General features: G+C 45.2%; 1 protein-coding gene across 1 annotated transcript in view; it reads left to right on the forward strand.

Moving 5' to 3' along the window:
* Positions 1-204: 204 nt before the first annotated feature.
* The window catches only part of LOC144486759 (inorganic pyrophosphatase-like), a 60,316-nt gene continuing 35,494 nt past the window's right edge, over positions 205-25,026 (forward strand). The window contains exons 1-6 of the mRNA XM_078204797.1: positions 205-351; positions 505-569; positions 9,393-9,446; positions 13,182-13,301; positions 17,533-17,619; positions 24,539-24,665. Of these exons, the coding sequence (XP_078060923.1) occupies positions 288-351; positions 505-569; positions 9,393-9,446; positions 13,182-13,301; positions 17,533-17,619; positions 24,539-24,665 (517 nt within the window). The 5' untranslated portion in view covers positions 205-287. The remainder of the gene's footprint in view (positions 352-504; positions 570-9,392; positions 9,447-13,181; positions 13,302-17,532; positions 17,620-24,538; positions 24,666-25,026) is intronic.

Here is a 25,026-nt window from a genome sequence, read left to right on the forward strand (position 1 = left end):
GGTGACGCGGTGACGCCACGCGCTGCGGAGCGGGTAACGCGGTGACGCCATGCCGCCATGCGCTGAGAGGCGCGGGGCGGGTGACGCCATGCCGCCATGCGCTGAGAGGCGCGGGGCGGGTGACGCAATGCGCTGAGGGGCGGGTGACGCAATGCGCTGAGGGGCGGGTGACGCAATGTCGCAATGCGCTGAGGGGCGCGGGCCGGGTGTGTCGGTGACGGTTTCCGGTGGGCGGTCTTTGAGTTGAGGGCAGTGAGTTCGGCGGCGGCAGCAGCAGCAGGAGCAGCATGGCCGGATACCGGGTAGAGAAGCGGGGCCAGGAGCACACTGGCAACTACCGCCTGTTCTTCAGTGAGTGCAGAGCGGGAGCAGGGGAATGGGATGTGTGTGGGAGATATCTGACCCTCCCTGTTCCTGAGGGCGGGAAGGGTTGGCAATGCGGCGGGGGGGGGGGGGGGGGTTGGGGTGTGTGTGGCTGTCCCTGACTCTCTCTCTCTGTTCCAGGCAATGACCAGGGCCAATTCCTGTCTCCATTCCATGACATCCCACTGACTGCAGCAAAGACTGAGGTAATGGGGGAAGGGGCTGATCCCCACACTTGCTCCTACTTTGCTGAGCCAGGAGCTTGTTCCAAGGGAAACCGTAAACATTCCTGTCTCTCCAGTTTGGATCCCGCACTCTGTAGCCTGTCCCACAGACTACCTTTGAATGAGTATCTTTAAGAAAGAATGCTGTGTTTTTGCACATTTCTCTGAGGTTTGGTCACTTTCATCATGTACAGTATGAGCTGGTAGAGGATTGTCAGTAAGAGTTTTAACAACAGGTTAAAGTCCAACAGGTTTATTTGGTAGCCAACACCATTAGCTTTCCGAGTGCTGCTCCTTCGTCAGATGGAGTGGAAATGTGCCTCCAAAAGCTCACGATTCCAAATAAACCTGTTGGACTTTAACCTGGTGTTGTTAAAACTCTTACTGTGTTCACCCCAGTCCAACGCCGGCATCTCCACATCAGAGGAGTGTCACCCATGGGAATTACAGCATGGAAATACTTCATTTGCGTAGTGCCAGCATCTTCCATATTCCTATAGTGTGTCCCCTTTATCTGCCAATGGAGCCGATGGTCTTTACTTCAATCACTCCCTGCAATAAGAAGTCTCTCAACACCAGGTTAAAGTCCAACAGGTTTATTTGGAATCGTGAGCTTTTGGAGCGCTGCTTCCTCATCAGGTGAGTGACATTTGACGCACCTGATGAAGGGGCAGCGCTCTGAAAGCTCGTGATTCCACATAAACCTGTTTGACTTTAACCTGGTGTTGAGACTTCTTGCTGTGCCCACCCCAGATTCATAATTTTAACCACAGCTAATCACCCTTTCCTCCCTCTTCTAACAACATTTTCCAGCTCTTTCCTCATATTTGTATTTTCCCCATACCCAGCAGTGTTTATTCTGTGCTGCATGTGTATTGCATCAACCTTCTTTTGTACAGTGTGTGGCCCAAACTGCTCATACTATTCCAACTGTGATCTTACTGAGACTTGTGTAGATTCACTAGTGCATCTTGACTTTTATATTTTCCTAATATTCAGAATTTCATGAGATTTTATCCACTTGTTTTTAATATATTAAACCTCAAACTTCTCTGCTCCTCTTCTATTTAATATACTTTTAAAATTCAACTTCTTTCCTGTTTTTTTATTTTAAAGTACTCGACTTGCTTCAGGGATGCAGGCAACTTTACACATTTTGGGAGGGAGAATAAGGAGATCTTTATTCCTATGTAAATAGGATGGAAGCAGAGGGAACTTGAAGTACAAGTGCACACGTTTCTAAAACGTAGTGATGCAATTTGTATAGCTTTATAATCACTGGGGTTCCTTTTCAGCGGAATAGAATTGAAAAGCTTGTCAAAGGTCTTGGGTTGACCACATGGAGTCCTGTGCACAGTTCTGGTCTCCATATTATAAAAAACATTATCAAGATGAATGTGTTTCATCAGTATTCACACAGGAAAAAGACAATGTTGTCGAAGAGAATACTGAGATACAGGCTATTGGACTAGACGGGATTGAGGTTAATAAGGAGGAGGTGTTAGCAATTCTGGAAAGTGTGAAAATAGATAAGTCCTCTGGGCCGGATGGGATTTATCCTAGGATTCTCTGGGAGGCTAGAGAGGAGATTGCAGAGCCTTTGGCTTTGATCTTTATGTCGTCATTGTCTACAGGAATAGTGCCAGAAGACTGGAGGATAGCAAATGTTGTCCCCTTGTTCAAGGAGAGTAGAGACAACCTGTCGGGTGGGCATGTGTGGGTGCGCGCGCGCGCATGTCAGGGTGGGTGTGCGTGCACACACGCGTCGGGGTGGGTGGGCGCGCGCGTCGGTGTGGTCACGTGCGCGGGGTGGGGTGTGAGTGTGTCGGGGGGACAGGGCAGTGGTGTCGGATTTACACTCTCGGCATTAATACAGACTGTAAATAGTTGCAGCACGAGCACTGGACGCCACCTCCACTAGTCAGAACCAGTCTGAAGCAATGAATGGAAGGAACTGTACTCATTGGCATGGAGAAATAGTGTCGGGGGGTTGGTAGGGTACATGCGTGGGTTACGGGGATAGGACCTGGGCGGTTGATGGAGGAGAACCGGTGGATGCGGTGTTTTTAGATTTCCAAAAGGCGTTTGATAAGGTGCCCCATAAAAGGCTACTGAAGAAGATTAGGGCACACGGAGTTGGGGGTAGTGTGTTAAAGTGGATTGGGGACTGGCTATCTGACAGGAAGCAAAGAGTCGGAATAAATGGGTGTTTTTCCGGTTGGAGGAAGGTAACTAGTGGCGTGCCGCAGGGATCGGTACTCGGGCCGCAACTATTTACCATTTATATAGATGATCTGGAGGAGGGGACGGAGTGTAGGGTAACGAAGTTTGCAGACGACACAAAGATAAGTGGAAAAGTGAATCGTGTGGAGGACGGAGAAGATCTGCAGAGAGATTTGGACAGGCTGAGTGAGTGGGCGAGGATATGGCAAATGGAGTATAACGTTGAGAAATGCGAGGTTATACACTTTGGAGGAAATAATAACAAATGGGATTACTATCTCAATGGAAACAAATTAAAACATGCTACCGTGCAAAGGGACCTGGGGGTCCTTGTGCATGAGACGCAAAAGCCCAGTCTGCAGGTACAACAGGTGATCAAGAAGGCAAATGGGATGTTGGCCTATATTGCGAAGGGGATAGAATATAAAAGCAGGGATGTCTTGATGCACCTGTACAGGGCATTGGTGAGGCCGCAGCTGGAATACTGTGTGCAGTATTGGTCCCCTTATATGAGGAAGGATATATTGGCATTGGAGGGAGTGCAGAGAAGGTTCACCAGGTTGATACCGGAGATGAGGGGTTTGGATTATGAGGAGAGGCTGAGGAGATTGGGTTTGTACTCGTTGGAGTTTAGAAGGATAAGGGGGGATCTTATGGAGACTTATAAGATAATGCGGGGGCTGGATAGGGTGGAGGCGGAGAGATTCTTTCCACTTAGTAAGGAAGTTAAAACTAGAGGACACAGCCTCAAAATAAAGGGGGGTCGGTTTAAGACAGAGTTGAGGAGGAACTTCTTCTCCCAGAGGGTGGTGAATCTCTGGAATTCTCTGCCCACTGAGGTGGTGGAGGCTACCTCGCTGAATATGTTTAAAGCGCGGATGGATGGATTCCTGATCGGTAAGGGAATTAAGGGTTATGGGGATCAGGCGGGTAAGTGGTACTGATCCACGTCAGATCAGCCATGATCTTATTGAATGGCGGGGCAGGCTCGAGGGGCTAGATGGCCTACTCCTGCTCCTATTTCTTATGTTCTTATGAATTGCTGTCCATGCAGGCTCGTTGGGCCAAATGGCCTCCTTCTGCACTATAGGGTTCTATGATTCTTGTTATCAATTAATCTAATCAGATTAGATTTCAAACAGTAGTGTGTCAAACCATGGGATAAAAGATCGCCCTCATGTCATCTTCCATGGTCTCGATTGCCCATGTCCTTGCTATCTTGGGGCTGCTTTCTTTCAGAATTGTTTGCCACGACCAGGTTCTTCATTCTGTTAAATACCATCCCTGGCTTTCAAGCCTATTTTCATAAATTCATAAAATATAGGAGCAGAATTAGGCAATTCGGCCTAACGAGTCCACTCTGCCGTTCGGTCATGGCTGATATGCTCCTCATCCCCATTTTCCTGCCTTTTCCCCATAACCCTTCAACCCATTACCAATTAAAAATCTGTCTAACTCCTCCTCAAAGCACCTCCTCCTTAAAGCTCTCTACCATCTCCACTTCATCAAATTAATGTAGATTACACCTTTTGAGCAGAATTAGGCAATTCGGCCTAACGAGTCCACTCTGCCTAATTCTGAATATTAGGAAAATATAAAAGTCAAGATGCACTAGTGAATCTACACAAGATGGTGGGTCATAGTGTTCAATTCTGGTCGCCACACTACCAGAAGGATGTGGAGGCTTTGGAGAGGGTACAGAAAAGATTTACCAGGATGTTGCCTGGTATGGAGGGCATTAGCTATGAGGAGTGGTTGGAGAAACTTGGTTTGTTCTCACTGGAACGACGGAGGTTGAGGGGCAACCTGATAGAAGTCTACAAGATTATGAGAGGCATGGACAGAGTGGATAGTCAGAAGCTTTTTCCCAGGGTGGAAGAGTCAATTACTAGGGGGCACAGGTTTAAGGTGCGAGGGGCAAGGTTTAAAGGAGATGTACGAGGCAGATTTTTTACACAGTGTGGTGGGTGCCTGGAACTCGTTGCCGGGGGAGGTAGTGAAAGCGGAAACAGTAGTGACTTTTAAGGGGCGTCTTGACAAGTACATGAATGAGATGGGAATAGAGGGATATGGTCCCCGGAAGTGTAGGGGGTTTTAGTTCGGTCGGGCAGCATGGTCGGTGCAGGCTTGGAGGGCCGAAGAGCCTGTTCCTGTGCTGTAATTTTCTTTGCTCTTAAATTTACTCACTGTCCCAGCATCCACTGCACTTTGGGGTAGCGAATTCCACTAGTTGCTACTTGCCATCCAGAAAAAAAAAGGCATTTCAGCTGTTCCTTGTTCCTGTTCTCAGTAGGTTTCTGCTCAGAACTGTTCACAATGACTGTGCAGTCTAACTGGTCTAATTCCCAACTGAATCCAGAGGGTGATTCATCCAATTAACTTCTATTCTACTTCCAATCACTATCTTGTCCAGTTCAGCAAAGATCTTAATTAGATGTTAACTGAAATTCCCTTTCTAGTATCATTTCAGTATCTATTCAGTCACTCACAATTCTGCAGAATTGGACCACTGCCTCTTTCAGGCCAAATTTAATCCTACAGTGCAGAAAGAGGCCATTGGGCCCATCGAGTCTGCACCGACCACAATCCCACCCAGGCCCTATTCCCATATCCCTACATATTTACCCGCTAACCCCTCTAACCTACACTTCTCAGGACCCTAAGGGGCAATTTTAGCATGGCCAATCAACCTAACCCGCACATCTTTGGACTGTGGGAGGAAACCGGAGCACCTGGAGGAAACCCACGCAGACACGAGGGGAATGTGCAAACTCCACACAGACAGTGACCCAAGCCGGGAATCGAATCCTGGTCCCTGGAGCTGTGAAGCAGCAGTGCTAACCACTGTGCTACCGTGCCGTCCCCGTTTCACTAACTTGGTGTTGAGAAAAGCAGCGTGCTGATTTCTGTTTACTCCCCTACTCAGTCCAGACTAAGGATGGTGTCCAATCCTCTGCTGAAACTCTGACAGGTTAATTGATTCAGGGCATTCCTACTCCCCCCTGTCGGTCCTCACTCTCCTGCCCACCCCCCCGTCAGTCCTCACTCTCCTCCACCTCCCCCCCCCCCCCCCCCCCCCCTTGTTGGCGCCCTCGGGGGGGCCCCCCTCCCCCCTGTTGGCGTCCTTCCCGTCCCCGTCCTGCCTTGGGGCCCCCGCTCTCTCTCACTCTTGCCTTCACCTGTTTTGATTTGGCTTGTTCTGTTCCTCCTGTGCTGTTAATTCCGTTCCTGGTTTGGAAGTACATATGTTGTAAAAATCAATGTTCAAATCAAAAAAACATTGGGAATGATGCAAACACACAAATGAGCCCCCAGTGGACCAGATTGGTCTCCAATCTGGATAAGAATCCCTGATAGAACTGTTCTGTTTTATCCACAGCTGCTAACTGATTTGTTCTTTATATGTCAGTATTTGTAATATTGCAGCATGAAGCTGGGTATTTTGCATGTTAAATTTTTCTTTAAAGTGTTATTTACAGTATCTTTATTGATGACATCAAAATAGGTGGTGTGATAAATAGCGAGGAGGAAAGGCTTGAATTCCAGGATGAGATAGACGGGCTGGGCAGAAGAGCAGCAAATGGAATTTATCCCTGAAAAGTGTGAGGTGATTCACTTTGGGAGCACTAACAATGCAAGGGAATACATGATGAAAGATAGAATGCAAGCATGTATCGAGGAGCAGAGGGAGCTTGGGCTGCGTGTCGACAGATCCCTGAAGGCAGCAGAACTGGTAGATAAGGTAGTTCAGAAGGCATGTGGAATACTTGCGTTTATTAACTGAAGCATAGAATATAAGAGCAGGGAGGTTCTGATGGAGCTGGATAAACTGCTCTTCACTTGTCTGGATGAGAACAGCTCCACACTCGAAGCTTAACACCATGCAGGACGCAGCAGCCCGTTTGATTGGCACCACATCCACAAACATCTACTCCCTCCACCACCAGCGCTCAGTAGCAGCAGTGTGTACTATCTACAAGGAGCACTGCAGCAATTCACCAAAGATCTTTAGACAGCACCTTCCAAACCCACAACCACTTCCATCGAGAAGGACAAGGACAGCAGACACATGGGAACACCATCACCTGGAAATTTGCCTCAGAGTTCCCCTCCAAGCCACTCACCATCCTGACTTGGAAATATATTGCTGTTCCTTCACTGTTGCTGGGTCAAAATCTTGGAATTCCTTCCCTAGCAGCACTGTGGGTGTACCTACACCACATGGACTGCAGCGATTCAAGAAGGCAGCTCACCATCTCCTTCTCAAGGGCAACCAGGGTGGGCAATAAATACTGGTCAGCCAGCGATGCCCACATCCCATGAATAAATAAAACAATTATTGTCTGCAGTGAGAGTGTTAAGATAAAGGCAGTTATGTGTCTGGCACCCACTGCATGCTGCACCTGTATAGAACATAGAAAAGCTACAGCACAAACAGGCCCTTCAGCCCACAAGTTGCGCCGAACATGTCCCGACCTACTCGGCTTACCTATAACTCTCTATCTTACTAACTTCCATGAACTTATCCAAAAGTCTCTTAAATGACCCTATCGAATCCACCACTACCGACAGCCGATTCCACGCACCCACCACCCTCTGAGTGAAAAACTTACCCCTAACATCTCCTCTGTAACTACTCCCCAGCAGCTATACAAGACCCTCGTCAGACTCCATTTGGAGTACTGTGCTCAGTTCTGGTCGCCTCACTATAGAGAGGATGTGGAAAAGATTGAAAGGGTGCAGAGGAGATTTACAAGGATGTTGCCTGGATTGAGTGGCATGCCTTATGAGGATAGGCTGAGGGAGCTCGGTCTTTTCTCCTTGGAGAGACGTAGGATGAGAGGAGACCTAATAGAGGTATACAAGATGCTGAGAGGCATAGATCGGGTGGACTCCCAGAGGCTTTTTCCCAGGTGGAAATGGCTGCTACGAGAGGACACAGGTTTAAGGTGCTGGGGGCTAGGTACAGGGGAAAGGTTAGGGGGAAGTTTTTCACACAGAGGGTGGTGGGCGAGTGGAATCGGCTGCCGTCAGTGGTGGTGGTGGCGAACTCAATAGGGTCTTTTAAGAGACTCCTGGATGAGTACATGGGACTTAATAGGATGGAGGGTTATAGGTAGGCCTAAAAGGTAGGGATATGTTCGGCGCAACTTGTGGGGCCGAAGGGCCTGTTTTGTGCTGTAATTTTTCTATGTTTCTATGTTAACAGGAGGACACTATCAAGCCTGACATTGCCAAAGCATCGTAAACTCCTCCACTGGCTTCTCCCTACTATTTCTTAATAGATACTGAGGGGATGCACTGTCCTGGGATGCATATAGAGGGTATCGTGAGGGGTGCAGTGTCCTGGGATGGATATAGAGGGTATAGTGAGGGGTGCAGTATCCTGGGATGGATATAGAGGGTATAGTGAGGGGGTGCAGTATCCTGGGATGGATATAGAGGGTATGTTCTATTATGGATGATATTGGAATAGTGTAGATTAGAGGGGCTTTAGATTGGTACCACTGGTCGGCGCAACATCGAGGGCCGAAGGGCCTGTACTGCGCTGTAATGTTCTATGTTCTAGTGAGGGGTGCAGTGTCCTGGGATGGATACAGAGGATATAGCGAGGAGTGTAGTGTCCTGGGATGGATATAGAGGGTATAGTGAGGGGGTGCAGTGTCCTGGGATGGGTATAGAGGGTATAGTGAGGGGTGCAGTATCCTGGGATGGATATAGAGGGTATAGTGAGGGGGTGCACAGTCCTGGATGGATATAGAGGGTATAGTGAGGGGTGCAGTGTCCTGAGATAGATAAACGGGATATAGAAATCAAAACATAGAAACCCTACAGTGCAGAAGGAAGCCATTCAGCCCATCGAGTCTACAACAACAATCCCACCCTGGCCTATCCCCATCACCCCACATATTTACCCCGCCAATCCCTCCAACCCAAGTGAAGTAATGAGCTGCAGCAGAGTATAAAAGCTGGAGTCTGATGATGCAGCTGTATAGAACGCTGGTTAGGCCACATTTGGAGTACTGCGTCCAGTTCTGGTCGCCGCACTACCAGAAGGACGTGGAGGCATTGGAGAGAGTGCAGAGAAGGTTTACCAGGATGTTACCTGGTATGGAGGGTCTTAGCTATGAGGAGAGATTGGGTAGACTGGGGTTGTTCTCCTTGGAAAGACGGAGAATGAGGGGAGATCTAATAGAGGTATACAAGATTATGAAGGGTATAGATAGGGTGAACAGTGGGAAGCTTTTTCCCAGGTCGGAGGTGACGATCACGAGGGGTCACGGGCTCAAGCTGAGAGGGGTGAAGTATAACTCAGACATCAGAGGGACGTTTTTTACACAGAGGGTGGTGGGGGCCTGGAATGCGCTGCCAAGTAGGGTGGTGGAGGCAGGCACGCTGACATCGTTTAAGACTTACCTGGATAGTCACATGAGCAGCCTGGGAATGGAGGGATACAAACGATTGGTCTAGTTGGACCAAGGAGCGGCACAGGCTTGGAGGGCAGAAGGGCCTGTTTCCTGTGCTGTACTGTTCTTTGTTCATCAGTGCTTGCTAATGCTACGTTGTGAATCTGTTTTGCAGGATGTGTTTAACATGGTTGTGGAGGTTCCTCGCTGGACCAACGCCAAAATGGAGGTAATGTTCATATTTTGCCCAGATGTCTTTGCATATTAAATTGTAACATTTTTCTCAAAACTTTGTGATTTATTGCACTCCTAAAGCTATTCATTCTATCAGTCATTATGGACTGTACTGAATTTGTTTTAAATGAATCTTCTTTGTCATCTTCACCTTGAAGGATGACCATGTTAATTCTCTGGTTGGGTTCTGGTGGGTACGGGGATGACTGTAAGACTGATCTGTGCCGGAAGGTTCTGCTGTAAATAGGGCAGTTTACCTCAGCTGATTGTGGTTTGAGTTTCTGTATCGGGATTTCTCTCGATGCACACTCTCTCTGTCCCTGCTTTTGAAGGAAGCTGCGCCGTTTGCCTCAGGTGCAGTCATCCTGGGGGAGCTTCTCCCAGCACTCAAAGTCAAAACTCCTAATGAAGCATCAGTGTGTTCCCCCAGCCACTGACCATTATGAGAACACACCCCAAACTAAAGCTCTCCAGAGAAGGTTGGCTTTGCTGAGTGAATGTCAGGCATTTGGGCTACAGGACCAAACCAGCTCAGTGTGGTGTGAATGTTTGATAATGCCAGCGCAAGTGGGCACTTCAGTGTCTGGTATTTTGTCTTGCCACCTGATTTTCAGAAGCTTCTGACGATACTTCATGGAAGTGGCTGAGCCTCTTGGCATGTCGTTGGCACAGTCTCGGGTCTGGTGAAGGGCAGAGTATTGCTTTATAGACTCTGTTTGGTACACAGACTTCTCTTTATTCCCAGACTGGTGTTCAAAGTCTGCCAAAGGCTACACTTGCTTTGACATTTCTTGGATCCGAGATGTAGACAGTGAGTGTGCTGCCGAGGTAAGTGACCTTATTGCTGCTGACAGGTTCTGCTCATGGACTGACACCTTGGTTTGAGACGGAGGGCTTTCCTGGCGCAGGTTTTGAATTGAATTGATTTGATTTATTGTCACAGAACCATAGAAAATTACAGCTCAGAAACAGGCCTTTTGCCCCTTCTTGTCTGTGCCGAACCATTTTTTGCCTAGTCCCACTGACCTGCACTTGGACCATATCCCTCCACACCCCTCTCATCCATGAACCCGTCCAAGTTTTTCTTAAATGTTAAAAGCATTTACCACTTTATCCGGCAGCTCATTCCACACTCCCACCACTCTCTGCGTGAAGAAGCTCCCCCTAATATTCCCTTTAAACTTTTCCCCCCTCACCCTTAACCCATGCCCTCTGGTTTTTTTCTCCCCTAGCCTCAGTGGAAAAAGCCTGCTTGCATTCACTCTATCTATACCCATCAAAATCTTGTACACCTCTATCAAATCTCCCCTCAATCTTCTACGCTCCAGGGAATAAAGTCCCAACCTATTCAATCTCTCTCTGTAACTCAGCTTCTCAAGTCCCGGCAACATCCTTGGGCGGCACGGTAGCACAGTGGTTAGCACTGCTGCTTCACAGCTCCAGGGACCTGGCTTCGAATCCCGGCTTGGGTCACTGTCTGTGTGGAGTTTGCACATTCTCCTCGTGTCTGTATGGGTTTCCTCCGGGTGCTCCGGTTTCCTCCCACAGTCCAAAGATGTGCAGGTTAGGTTGATTGGCCGTGCTAAAAATTGCCCTTAGTGTCCTGAAATGTGTAGGTTAGAGGGATTCGTGGGTAAATATGTAGGAATATGGGGGTAGGGCCTGTGTGGGATTGTGGTCGGTGCAGACTCGATGGGCCGAATGGCCTCTTTCTGTACTGTAGGGGTTCTATGATTTCTATGAACCTTCTCTGCACTCTTTCAACCTTATTTACATCCTTCCTGTAACTTCATGTATTAATATACTAAGAAAAGTATTGTTTCTTGCACGCTATACAGACAAAGCATACCGTTCATAGAATACACAGGAGAAGGAAACGAGAGGGTGCAGAATATAGTATTACAGTTGTAGCGAAAGATCAGCTTCATACGTGGTAGGCCCATTCAAAAGTCTGATGGCAGCAGGGAGGAGGAAGCTGTTCTTGAGTCGGTTAGTGCATGATCTGAGTTTTGTATCTTTTTTTCTTCCCGACGGAAGAAGGTGGAAGAATGTCTGGGGTGCACTTGATCATGCTGACTGCTTTTCCCAAGGCAGCGGGAAGTGTAGATAGAATCAATGGGTGGGAGGCTGGTTTGCGTGGTGGATTGGGCTACATTCACGACCTTTTGTAGTTCCTTGCGGTCTTGGGCAGAGCAGGAGCCATCCCAGGCTGTGATACAACCAGAAAGAATGCTTTCTATGGTGAAGGATTTCTATGGTTGCTGCAAGTCTTCAGTTTTCTTTGTACTGTGTTGGGAAAATAGATAACGTGTGAGAGTAGTTCAGGATTGCTCATTTGATTATCTTAAATATTAATGGAAATGTTATATTTGCATGCTTTTACAACAAACTTTTGTATCAAACTTATTAATTTCAAGCAAGTTTTGTGCTTATATTTCTAATGGAGTTGCCCTCCTTACACACCATGGCTGAAAACTGACATACTCTCAACTTCCTGCGTTCTGCTGTTATCTTGTATCTCTGCTGCTCTCTCCCTCCCATTCTGGCTGGCATCCTCCAGCTCACCTGTACCCTCCAGCGCGCTCCCCCTCACTTTCGGGAGTAGAGGGTGAGAGAAGAAGGTTAATTGAACAGTGGTGTTGGGGAGAACGGGCCAGGCGTATTTCAGTAGAAAAAAAAATATGGCAAACGTGATAAAACTGGGTTTGTAAAGAATCAAGGATCGATATAAAACCAAGTTAACCGAGAGTGGAGTTGCTTCCAAGGTAGTTGGCAAACAGTAAATGGAAATGATAAACCTGCTTTCTTGCACTGGTACCCAGAGTCAGCACCTGAGACAGTATTCAGAGCATCAAACAGTGAAACATTGTGAAATCGCATTGAAATATCAGCATGTTTCCCCTTTAGCAGCTGTTGACACAGGCTCTCCTGCTCCTCAACCCTCCAGTTCTGCCCCCTTTGCCACACCCTGCAATGTGCCCTTTACCCTGCTGCGTGGCAGCTTCCCTTCAAGCACCAACCAGCCACAGGCTTGTTCATTTAGAGTGGATCCCATGGCTACCACTGCCCATTCCTCTCTCCCTCCTCTCCCAAAAATCCTTCAGCTTCTTCTGGCCATACAACTTTCTTCTGATGCTACTATTCATTTCCAGAGGCTGCCTCTTCCCCTGCCAGGCTTCTCCCCTTACTGCACATCATAAAATCCCTACTGTGCAGCAAGAGGTCATTTGGCCCATCAAGCCTGCACCAACAACAATCCCACCCAGGCCCTATCCCCATAACTCCACATATTTACCCTGCTAATCTTCCTGACACCAAGGGGGAATTCATTACGACCAAACCCACACATCTTGGGAGGAAACCAAAGCACCCAGAGGAAACCCACACAGTTACAGGGCGAACGTGCAAACTCCACACACAGTCACCCAAGGCTGGAATTGAACCCGGGTTGTGGCGTTGTGAGGCAGCAGTGCTAACCACTGTGCCACCCATATGCCCAGATCCCCTTGGCCATTCACCCTGCTGTACCCTGTAAGCTGAGCAGACCGTGGACAGGATATGAGGGTAGAGGGTACATCTAGCAGGGTGTAAAGGGACAGTTTGTTGGTGCAGTTGTTGCCTGTACAGCATTATAACGGGCCAGGAGCTGGAAACGCTGAGGCTGCACAGAGATGGTTGCATACTTTCAACAGGAAATGTAACAGGAAATATTGTATTTCTGCATTTTCAGATTGCAACAACAGAGCCACTGAACCCAATCAAGCAGGATGTTAAGAAAGGGAATATGCGATATGTGGCTAATGTGTTCCCTCATAAGGGCTATATTTGGAACTATGGGGCCCTTCCACAGGTGAGTAGTGAATGTGGTTCCAATCGCAGCAACGCTTTGCTGATTACAATGACTGTTTCATTTCTGAGAGGTCAGTCAGTCTCAAAGATGAATCAAATGGAGACTGATTCCGACATTGACTTGAAAGAATCCGGATTCGAGTTTTGAGACAGCGTTCTTATAGAAAAGCACTCCCGGACCATGAGAGCAATACAGGCAGCTCATTGCTCCTGAATTTCAAAAAGCTACAAGGTTTTTGGAAATAGAAAATACCATTCTCTTTTTTAAAGAAAAGCCCCTGCTGGTGAGAGCACGGCCTGTGTTAGTGGCTGGCCGTTTACCAGCAATTGCTTCACTACAGCTGATGAAATAAATTAGCAATGTCAATCCAAAATGGACATTGCACTGAAATTCCCTTTCCCTTTTCAACTGCTGTTGTCACTAAGAATGTTTGATTTTTGTTTTCTTCTACCTGCTGAGAATTGCCAGGATCTGAACTTGGGCAGCAGTGGCCATGGGATCCTCGTCCCCAATACATACATGTTGCCCAACCGTCAACACCATCTCTCTCCCTGGCCACTGCCCTGGTGTTGGATCAGATTATTAGCAACCTTGGTGTGTGGTATTTACCCCAATATAAGTTTATTGATTTTGTTCTTTTATGGGATGTGGGCGTCGCTGGCTGGGCCAGCATTTATTGCCTATCCCTTATTGCCCTTGTGAAGGTGGTGGTGAGCTGCCCTCTTGAACTGCTGTAGTCCATGTGGTGTAGGTACACACACTGTGCTGTTAGGGAGGGAGTTCCAGGATTTGGACCCCGTGATAGTGAAGGAACAGCTTCTGAACACAAATCCCCACAATCACTGTTCTATTACTCTTTAAAGCTACTTGAAGGATAGAATTGAAGGCAATCTTTACATTCTTTTGTCAACATTATTTAGAAAAATACGCATGGCAGACATGCACCTTCTAACACAACCTGTTTCAGTCTGTGATTACTCTTCTATGATAAATGGTTCAGTCTGTTTATTTTTGTGACAGTTCAACTTGCTTTTTTTTATAAAAGGGACAACATTTCACTCTTTTTGTAAACCAGTTAAATCAAACAAATTGAGAGACAAATTAACAGGGGCAGCCCCTTAAAGGGATGTGACCTTCATCAAAAATAAATCACAAATTAAACTTAAAACATCAAACTAGAATGTGATTAAAGGCATCGGTAAGGCCCCCTACTCGATGGTACCGATGGTCATGCTGCCTCTCCACCTGGCCACATGGAGCCACGCAGAGGGGCAGACAGTGGGGTCAGAATCCCCAGGTTAATGCCCATTACCTGCATACAATGAAATGCAATTGGTAACTCTCACCTCGCAATTCTACACAGGGACATTGCCCATAGGGACACCCCCATCTCAGTGCATCTGTTGCTGAAACCATCATCCGTGACCTTTTCCATCCACATTGAATGGTTTCAGCGTGCTCCTGGGGTCACCCTCCCAACTTTTACACCTTGCAGCAGACTGAGCCCATCCATAAATCCAATTCCTGACTCATATCCAGTCCCGTTCACCCATCTCCCCTGTGCATGCTGACTCACATTGGCTCCCGGTCCAGCAACACCTTTTCATTCTTTGGGTTGTGGGTGTCACTGGCAAGGCCAGTATTAGCCCATCCCTAATTGCCCTTGAAGTAAGTGGCTTGCTGAGCCATTTCAAAGAGCAGTTACAAGGCAACCAAATTGCTGTGGGTCTGCAGTCACCCAAACCGGGTAAGGACAGCAAACTTCTTTCCCTAAAGGTCATTAGTGAATCAGATGGGTTTTACAACAATCAATGATAGTTTCATTGTGTATTGAGACCACTTTTTCTAATGCAGATTTTTATGGCATTTAAATTTCACTGACTGCCAAGGTGGGATTTGAACCCCTGTCTCCAGAGCATTAGCCTGAGCCTCTGGATTACTAGTCCAGTGACATTACACTATGCCACCATCCTCGTGTTCAAATCTGTCCATTCCTCTCCATCCCTATCTATAACATCCTCCACAATTGCATAGAAACCCTACAGTGCAGAAGGAGGCCATTCAGCCCATCGAGTCTGCACCAACCATCCATAGCCCATGCATTTAGCCTAGCTAGTACCCCTGACACTAAGGGGCAATTTAACATGGCCAATCCACCTAACCTGCACATCTTTGCAACTCGCTAACTTTGTCCCTTACACCCTGACCACTTGTGCATCTCCCTTTGCTCATGATGCCTACATTCCTACCACCAATGAGGATTCACACTCTTCTATTCTCTCTCTAAACTCCTTCACTTCCGACTCTTCCTTTAACCCTCCTTCAAATTCACTTCTTTGACTGATTTTTGGTTAACCAATTTAATTTTTCCTTTTTTTCTTGAGTGTCGGAAGTGCTGTGGATTATTGATTCAATGTTAAAGACATGGTGAAAGTTGCCATTCACAGCAAGGTGTGAAAATGGACTTTGCCCCATTATCAGAGGCAGTTTACTCTTTCTCTGCCGAGCTGTGATGTGGAGGGTTTGCATTGTCTGTTTACTTTGGGCTAAAATTCTACCCTGAGTGACAGAACATTGAACCCAGAAGCAAAGCTGACCAACATTGCTAGTAAAATTCCCCGTCACAGGGAGCAATCATTAGCTTCATATGCTTATACATTTTGAAGTATTTATAATACTCAGTTTATTGATTTTGTTGTCTTACCAGGAACAGTTCTTTGGGTAATTTTGCTGTATCACCGTGCTTCAGTTTAGCTTCAACATAATTTTTGACCTTTGGGCTATAAAACTGAACGACAGCCTGACGAGAATCTAGTCTCGATTCAACTCTCTACTCGACTACAGGCTCCTGTTTCAGTTCATGTCATGTCCTTTCAAATCAGGCTTTTAGCCAACATTGATAATCACCGTTAGTTACTTACACTCTGTCCCCGATCCTGATGGCAGGCTCAATGGTCAGGTCGAACATGGAAGCTCTATGGGCTAAGGGTGCTCTGTGGATTGTGGGAACACAATGTTCACCACACTATAGGAAGGGTGCGATTGCAACAGAAAAGTTGCGGAGGAGATTCACCAGGATGTTGCCTGGGCTGGAGTGTTTCAGCTATAAAGAGAGGCTGGATAGGCAGATTGTTTTCCTTAGAGCAGAGAACACTGAGGGGGATCTGACTGAGGTGTTTAAAATCATGAGGGATATAGATAGGAACTTTCCCCATGGTAGAGGGGTCAATAATCAGGGGGCATAGATTTAAGGTTCGGGGCAGGAGATTTGGAGGGAAATAAAAGCAAAAGCAGCACTGACGAAGGGTCATCTAGACTCAACGTTGGCTCTATTCTCTCCCCACAGATGCTGTCAGACCTGCTGAGATTTTCCAGCATTTTCTGTGTTTGTTTCAGATTTAGAGGGAATTTGAGGAAGAAAGCTTTTTCACCCAGAGGGTGGTGGGAATCTGGAACTCACTGCCTGAAAGGGTGGTAGAGGCGGGAACCCTCACAACATTTAAGCACAGTAAGAAGTCTCACAACACCAGGTTAAAGTCCAATAGGTTTATTTGGTAGCACGAGGCTTCGGAATGTCACTCCTTCATCAGGTGAGTCCTGATGAAGGACCAAGACTCTGAAAGCTTGTGCTACCAAATAAATCTGTTGGACTTTAACCTGGTGTTGTGAGACTTCTTACTGTGCCCATCCCAGTCCAACGTCGGCATCTCCATATCATGGCTACCACCGACATTTAAGCAGCATTTAGATGAACATTTGAAACACCATAGCATACAATGCTACGGCCAAGTGCTGGAAAATGGGATTAGAATAGATCATAGAATCCTTCAGTGCAGAAGGTGGTCATTCAGCCCATCGAGTCTGCACCGACCACAATCCCAACCAGGCCCAATCACCATAACCCCATGCATTTATCCTAGCTAGTCCCCCTCACACTAAGGAGCAATTTAGCACATCTTGGACTATGGGAGGAAACCAGAGCACTCGGAGTAAACCCATGCAGACACAGGTAGAATGTGCAGACTCCGCAAAGACAATGACCCAAGCCAGGAATAGAACCCGAGTCCCTGGCACTGTGAGGCAGCAGTGCTTGCCACTGTGCCACCCTCGGTGATAGGTGCTTAAAGTCCGGCACATACATGATGGGCTAAAGGACCGCTTTCTGGACTGTAAAACTCTATGGGTCCCTAGCCCTCTGTCTGTAACTCGCACTGTGTTCTTGTTTGTACAGACTTGGGAAAACCCAGATCACAAAGATGAATCAACTGGATGTCGTGGAGACAATGATCCTATTGATGTATGCGAAATTGGAACCAAGGTATCATTATGTCTTTGCTAATGTTCAACGAATGCATTTAGAAACACAATTGGTTATAATATTGTTGCTGTGATTTGCTGTGGGGGAAGTGCTGTCTCTATAATTTGATCCTTGGGCTGAGTTGCAGAAGGGGGATTTAGTTATAAAAATGTTCATGTCTCTGGGGCAAACTTAAAGGTGTACATTAGAAAGTCTGACCATGGATAGCATCATAACGGAGCTCAATTCTGTCCTTTGTTCACCTTAGGCTGGAGATGGCAGTCAGGGGCAGGAGCCCCACTGGTTTATTCGTCCAGGAATACTGAGGCTGATTGTACCAGTTAAATCGCTGCTCCGACAAATTGGGTTGCCGCAGCACAGACACTAGGACTCTGTGTCCATGGTGTTCACTCATTAATCTGTGTCGACTTGTCATTTCCCAAGGGGTGTGAGCAGAGGGGTACAATTCCCTCCCTATTCCTTAGTTTCTGTGCGGAGTGTGAATATGGGAGCTGCCCACCACACTCTCACTGTCATTTTAATCACAGGCATCTTGGCAATGTTGGGTCACCAGGAACGGCTGGTCAGAACTTAATTTGCCTTCAGGTGAAGATCTGTGGTGTTGGTTGTCTCATTGTGCCAGGTTAACCACAGGTGGCAGTGCGGGCACACAGCAGAAGCACAGGGTCATTGCAGGATCAGGGAAACTGCTGCCACCCCACACTTCCTGAAATGTCACTCACCCTCTCTAGCCCAGAATGGCAACAATTAAAACCGTCGTGTCATCTCGATTGGTGATCAGTCATTCCCACAAAGTCCACACAAGAAAACCAATGCACAAGATTTCACTTTTTTAAAACTTATATTGTAACAAACCAATTAAAACCAACATAATCTAAATGCTAATTAACAGGTGAAGGATACTTCAAATCAGAGAATTTCAAACTTTACCCACTTCCAAACAACCTTTATTGTACTATCGTCAGAGCTACTTCTCCCTAAACATTCTATAACATCTTAGATTGTGAAACAAACCAAACAAGAATCCTGTAACAGTTACCTGACTGGGCAGTTCTCTTTCGATATTTAGTTGTTTCGTTTGTAACTGCATTTTTGCCAATTCAATTGGCTACCATTTTGGAGAACCCGGGACCCGGGTTCAGTTCCGGCCTTGAGTGATTGCCTGAGGAGTTTGTACATTCTCCACGTGTCTGTGTGGATTTCCTCCTGGGTACTCTAGTTTCCTCCCACAGTTCAAAGCTGTATGGACTGGCCATGCTAAATTGTTCATTAGTGTCAGGGCGATTAGCAGGGTAAATAAATGGGGTTATGGGGATAGGGCCTGGGTGGGATTGTTGTTGATACAGGCTCGATAGGCCTTCTGCGCTGTAGGGCTTCAATGATTCCAACTTGGTCTCTCAGATATCTCTTGCAGCTTCAAATTATGTTATTATCTTAACTATACCTGCTTCCAGTGTCCTGGCAGGTGCATTCAACTGCAATTTGCCTCCCAATTTGAAACTTCACAATACCTCCTGGTTCAATGGCCTATTTACTCTCGTCGCCTTTAAAGTCTCCAATTCCAAATTAATCAAGGAATTATTCCTTTAATATACCCCAAAGAACCCCAATTTTGTTAAGAACACATTTCAAGGTAAACAGTGGGTTAGGCCAATAACTTGAAACAATCCCCTCAACTGTATTTTGCAATTTGATATAATGTACGGAAAGGTTTGAAATCCTTAGAATTATGAATCAAATGTTTTGTGATGATTTTAAATAAAATAAAGGTTTATTGAGCAATAAAATAAACGACCATAAAATAAATTAAAAGCACTCTTAACTAAGACGAGGGCTATGTACAATATCTCTAACCTTATACCCAGTTGCAAACATTTATTGTTCTATTTTCAGAGCTAATTATCCCCAAACGTTCCACAAAATCTTATAGATTTTTTAAAAAACTATAACAAAAATCCAGCAATGGTTACCACACCAGGTAGATCTATCTCTTTGGGTTTGTTTCTGAGGTAAAACAAACAGCTGGTTTCTCAAGAAAGGTTTCTTTACAGAGCTGGTTTGCTTGGAGTTAAACAGCCACTCCTACTGAGGCCGTGGTCTGAAACAGCTTTCCTTGTATAGGTTTCATCATCTCCTGATAAGTTTTTCTTTGATCTTTTCTGAACAAGCCTCTTCAGAAGTCCCAATTACCTACATGTAATTACTACCTAATGTAATTACCTACATTTTGTGAGTTGGCCTTTTAGAATGTAAATGCAAAGTTCACACCTTGTTGCCTTCTTTGCACGTCTAACGCCTTATTCAAACTCTTTATGTTCTGTTCCCTATTGTTACCATCTTGTCTTGGATAAACACAGTCCAAAGATGTGCGGGTTAGGTTGATTGGCCAGGTTAAAAATTGCCCCTTAGTGTCCTGGGATGCGTGGGTTAGAGGGATTAGCGGGTAAAATATGTGGGGGTAGGGCCTGGGTGGGATTGTGGTCGGTGCAGACTCGATGGGCCGAATGGCCTCCTTCTGCACTGTAGGGTTTCTATGAAACATCTGTTTGTGGTGTTGCTAGACTCATCAACATATCATAAGCACTAGTTCCATTAGCATACCCAAACTGTCCCTACCTGTACACAGATTACATTTTCTAATAGTTCTTAAAAATATATAACCAGCAGAAAACATTCCAATTTATTGACTTTCCTTGATATTTTACTGTCATCACTAGTTTTTTCTGACAAAATAAGGTGGTATATTTCACTTAAATAGTTGATACAACAAAAACATTCCCCATTGTTATAAATTCTCATTACTTTGTGCACAGACGTGGTATCACATCTGATCTTAGTCTTTCCAACTCCGCCTTTGTTTTATAGTGTATCTCACATCACATCCAATTGTTGTACCCTCGAGTCGCATTCACCCACAGTAATATTCCCTCCAAAAGTCCCTGGACGTGATTACCACTGATGATGTGCCTGTTTATTAACCCTCTTGCACTCAGGTCATGGCACCAAATCCATAGGCTTCCTTCTCCACCCCTTTAAATGGTTTGGTGGTCTCTAGCAACACTTAAACAGCAGCAATAGATTTTGTCCAATCTACATTCCCTCACTCTTTCATAAGACATAGCAGAAACATATGCCATTTGGCCCATCGAGTCTGCTCCGCCATTCAATGCGATCATGACTGCTCTGATATGATAATCCTCAAATCCACTTTCTTGCCTTATCCCCAAAGCTCTTCATTCCCTTACTGATTAAAACTCTGTCTACCTCAGCCTTGAACATACTCAACAACCCAGTCTCGATGCCTCGCTGCAACAAGAAATTCCTCCTCATCTCAGTCTTAAATGGGCGACCCCTTACTCTGAGATTCTGCCCTCTGAGCCTAGACTGTCCCACAAGGGGAAACAACCTCTCAACATCTACCCTGTCGAGCCCTTGAGAATCCTATATATCTAAATAAGGTCACCTCTCATTCTTCTAAACTCCAATGAGCACAGGCCCAACCTACTAAACCTCTCCTCATAAGAAAATCTCTCCATATCCGGGATCAACCTAGTGAACCTTCTCTGGACAGCCTCCAATGCCAGTATATCCTTCCTTAGATAAAGGGGCAAAAACATTTAACAGTATTCCAGGTGTGGTCGAACTAGTGCCTTGTATAGTTCTGGCAAAGCTTCCCTTTTTATACTCGTTCCCTTTGAAATAAAGACCAACATTCTATTTCCCTATTATCTGCTGAACTTGCATGCTAGCTTATTGTGCTTTAAATCCCTCTGTGCTGCAGCTTTCTGTAGTCTTTCTACATTTAAATAATATTCAGCTCCTTTATTCCTTCTACCAAAGTGCATAACTTCATATTTTCCAACTTATATTCCATCTGCCAATGTTTTGCCTACTCGCCTAACCTGTCTATGTCACTCTGTAGACTTTGTGTCGTCCTTACCACTTGTCTTCCCACATGTTTTTCTGTCATCCGTAAACTTGGCAATAGTACATTCACTTCCCTCACCCAAGTCATTAATATATATTATAAATAATTGTGGCCCCAGCACTGATCTCTGTGGCACTCCATTGGTTACAGGTTGCCATCCTGAAAATGTCTCTCTTATCCCAACTCTCCATCTTCTATTAGTTAGTCAATCCTCTATCCATGTAATACACTACGTCCAACACCATGGGCTCTTATCTTATTAAATAGTCTTTTATGTAGTACCCTATCCAACATTGTTTTGGAAATCCATGTATATTACATCCACTGGTTCCCCTTTATCTATCCTACTCATTATTATCTTAAAGAATTCTAATACATTTGTCGATCATGATTTTCCCTTCATGAAGCCATGCTGGCTCTGCTTGATTTTATTATGTATTTCTAAATTGCTTCCTTTATAATGGATACCGTTTTCCTAATGGCAGATGTTAAGCTAATTGGCCCATAGTTACCTGTTTTTGTCTCCTCCCTATTTGAATAAGAGTGTTGCATTGGCAGTTTTGCAGTCCTCTGGGACTTTTCTTGAATTTATGGATTCTTGGAAGATTACAACCCATGCATCCACATTGCTTCCTTTAATGTCTTAAAATGCAACCCATCAAGGTTCAGGGGACTTATCAGCCTTTAGCCACATTAGTTTCCCTAGTAATTTTTCTTCTAGTGGTAGCTATTGTATAAATTTGCTCCCCCCATTTTGCACCTTGATTACTTAGTATATTTGGAATTCTATTGATGCCTATGACCATGAACACTGGCGCAAAGTATTTAAGTCCTCTGCCATTTCCAAGTTCCCCATAATTATTTCCCCAGTCTCATTCTCTAAAAGGGCTATGTTCACTTTGGCCTTTTTTTTGTATATTTGAAGCTACTACTGTCCATTTTTATATTACTTGTTAGTTTGACTCTTATAATTTATCTTTTCCCACTTTATATTTTGGTCATCTTTTGTTAGTTTTTAAAACCCCCAATTCTCTGGCTTACCACGGATCTTTGCCACCTTGTATGTTTTTTTCTCAGTTTAATACTGTCCTTAACTTCCTTGTTACAAGGTTATCCCCTTCCTTGCTGGGATATATCTTCGAGCTATACCTTGATTTATACTCAGTCTACAGTGTTGCTACTGTTCTGGGCTTTTATACTATCCCACTAGTGACTTTCCTTTGCTTTTTGCAAACTCCACCTAAACTGATTCTACATTTTGATCCTGCAAACCAGGATCATTTTTCATGACTGTACTAATTCTGTCCTTTATTAATGGAGTAAACCCACCTCCTTTATTTACTGCCCTTCCAAAATGTCAAATACCTTTCAATAATCCAGCCCCAACCTCTGTAAAGCTGTCATATTATACTAATTTCTTTCAATCTGTGCTATAAACGATGCCTTGTTAAAAATATGCCGAGTATTCAAATGAAAAACTTTCAATTCTGACCAGAACTTTACAAAATGTAGCATATTTTTCCCGCTTTTGTTCTCAATGCCTCTAACATTGAAGCTTAAGATCCCAAATGCTTCCTAACCATTCTCTCTATGTCCTGCCATCTTCTTTACAACTTTGCCATAAGTCAATATTGCCCCTCCCTCTCCCTTCTGTCAAAGTGCACCACCTCGCAGTTCTCGCTGTTAAATTCTATCTGCCCATTCCACGACGCTGTCTATATATCCAGTTGGAGGCCTGTGACCAGCGGTATGCCTCAGGGATCAGTGCTGGGTCCACTGTTATTTGTCATTTATATTAATGATTTGGATGAAAATATAGGAGGCATGGTAAGTTTGCAGATGACACTAAGATTGGTGGCACAGTGGACAGTGAAGAAAGTTATCTCCAATTGCAACGGGATCTTGATCAATTGGCCCAGTGGGCTGACGAATGGCAGATGGAGTTTAACTTAGATAAATGCGAGGTGATGCATTTTGGTAGATTGAACCAGGGCAGGACTTACTCAGTTAATGGTAGGGCGTTGGGGAGAGTTACAGAACAAAGAGATCTAGGGGTACATGTTCATAGCTCCTTGAAAGTGGAGTCACAGGTGGACAGAGTGGTGAAGAAGGCATTCGGCATGCTTGGTTTCATCTGTCAGAACATTGAATACAGGAGTTGGGACGTCTTGTTGAAGTTGTACAAGACATTGGTAAGGCCACATTTGGAATACTGTGTGCAATTCTGGTCACCCTATTATAGAAAGGATATTATTAAACTAGAAAGAGTGCAGAAAAAGATTTACTAGGATGCTACTGGGACTTGATGGATTGAGTTATAAGGAGAGGCTGAATAGACTGGGACTTTTTTCTCTGGAGCGTAGGAGGCTGAGGGGTGACCTTATAGAGCTCTATAAAATAATGAGGGGCACAGATCAGCTAGATAGTCAATATCTTTTCCCAAAGGTAGGGGAGTCTAAAACTAGAAGGCATAGGTTTAAGGGGAGAGATACAAAAGTGTCCAGAGGGGCAATTTTTTCACACAGAATGGTGAGTGTCTGGAACAAGCTGCCAAAGGTAGTAGTAGAGACGGGTACAATTTTATCTTTTAAAAAGCATTTAGATAGTTACATGGGTATAGAGGGATATGGGCCAAATGCAGGCAATTGGGATTAGTTTAGGGGTTTTTTAAAAAAAAAAAGGGCGGCATGGACAAGTTGGGCCGAAGGGCCTGTTTCCATGCTGTAAACCTCTGACTAATTAACTAGCATAATTCTCACTGAGCCACTCCAGGTTTGGCACCACTTCTTACACTGCTACCCCGCACCCACAGACGGCCTAATTCACTTCATTCCTTTTCTTAGCAAGCTGTTTGGAGAAAACGCTTGGAAGTTTTTCAGAGCACCAAATCTTGTTTCTCCTGAAAAAAAAAATTCCTTCAAAAATATTGTTGCCTCCATCATGGCAGCTGATTGGGAACAATTTCAAATCTGAATTGCTGTTTTATTTCAGGTATGTTCCAGAGGAGAAGTTATCCAGGTCAAAGTTCTGGGGACTCTTGCCATGATAGACGAGGGTGAAACTGACTGGAAAATTATTGCAATAAACATCAAGGATCCTGAGGCAAATAGTTTTAAAAGTAAGATTACACAGACTGCTTTTAGACTAATTCATATGATGATGTTGGCTGAAATTCTGATAATCTAACAAGTGTAGCTTCCCGGACTAGATGATGAATTGCAGGCCCTGTTGTATTTCCAGCTTGTATATTTAGGCATTAGTTTTTGTTTAAACAAACGTTGTGGCTAATTCCAGAACCAATTTCTGTAGACCGTGACCTGCTTGTTTTGGTCTTATCAGCAAATTTGAAAAGATTGCATCTGGCTTTGATGTGTAGCTCACACAGCGTGACGCTGCTCAGTTTCAATTTAACATTGCACCACTCACTACCTGATGTTTTTGACATTGATCACACAAACAAACCCGACAGAAACTGGAGT

This window comes from Mustelus asterias, unplaced genomic scaffold (genome assembly GCF_964213995.1).
Source record: "Mustelus asterias unplaced genomic scaffold, sMusAst1.hap1.1 HAP1_SCAFFOLD_451, whole genome shotgun sequence".
Classification (NCBI taxonomy): domain Eukaryota; kingdom Metazoa; phylum Chordata; class Chondrichthyes; order Carcharhiniformes; family Triakidae; genus Mustelus; species Mustelus asterias.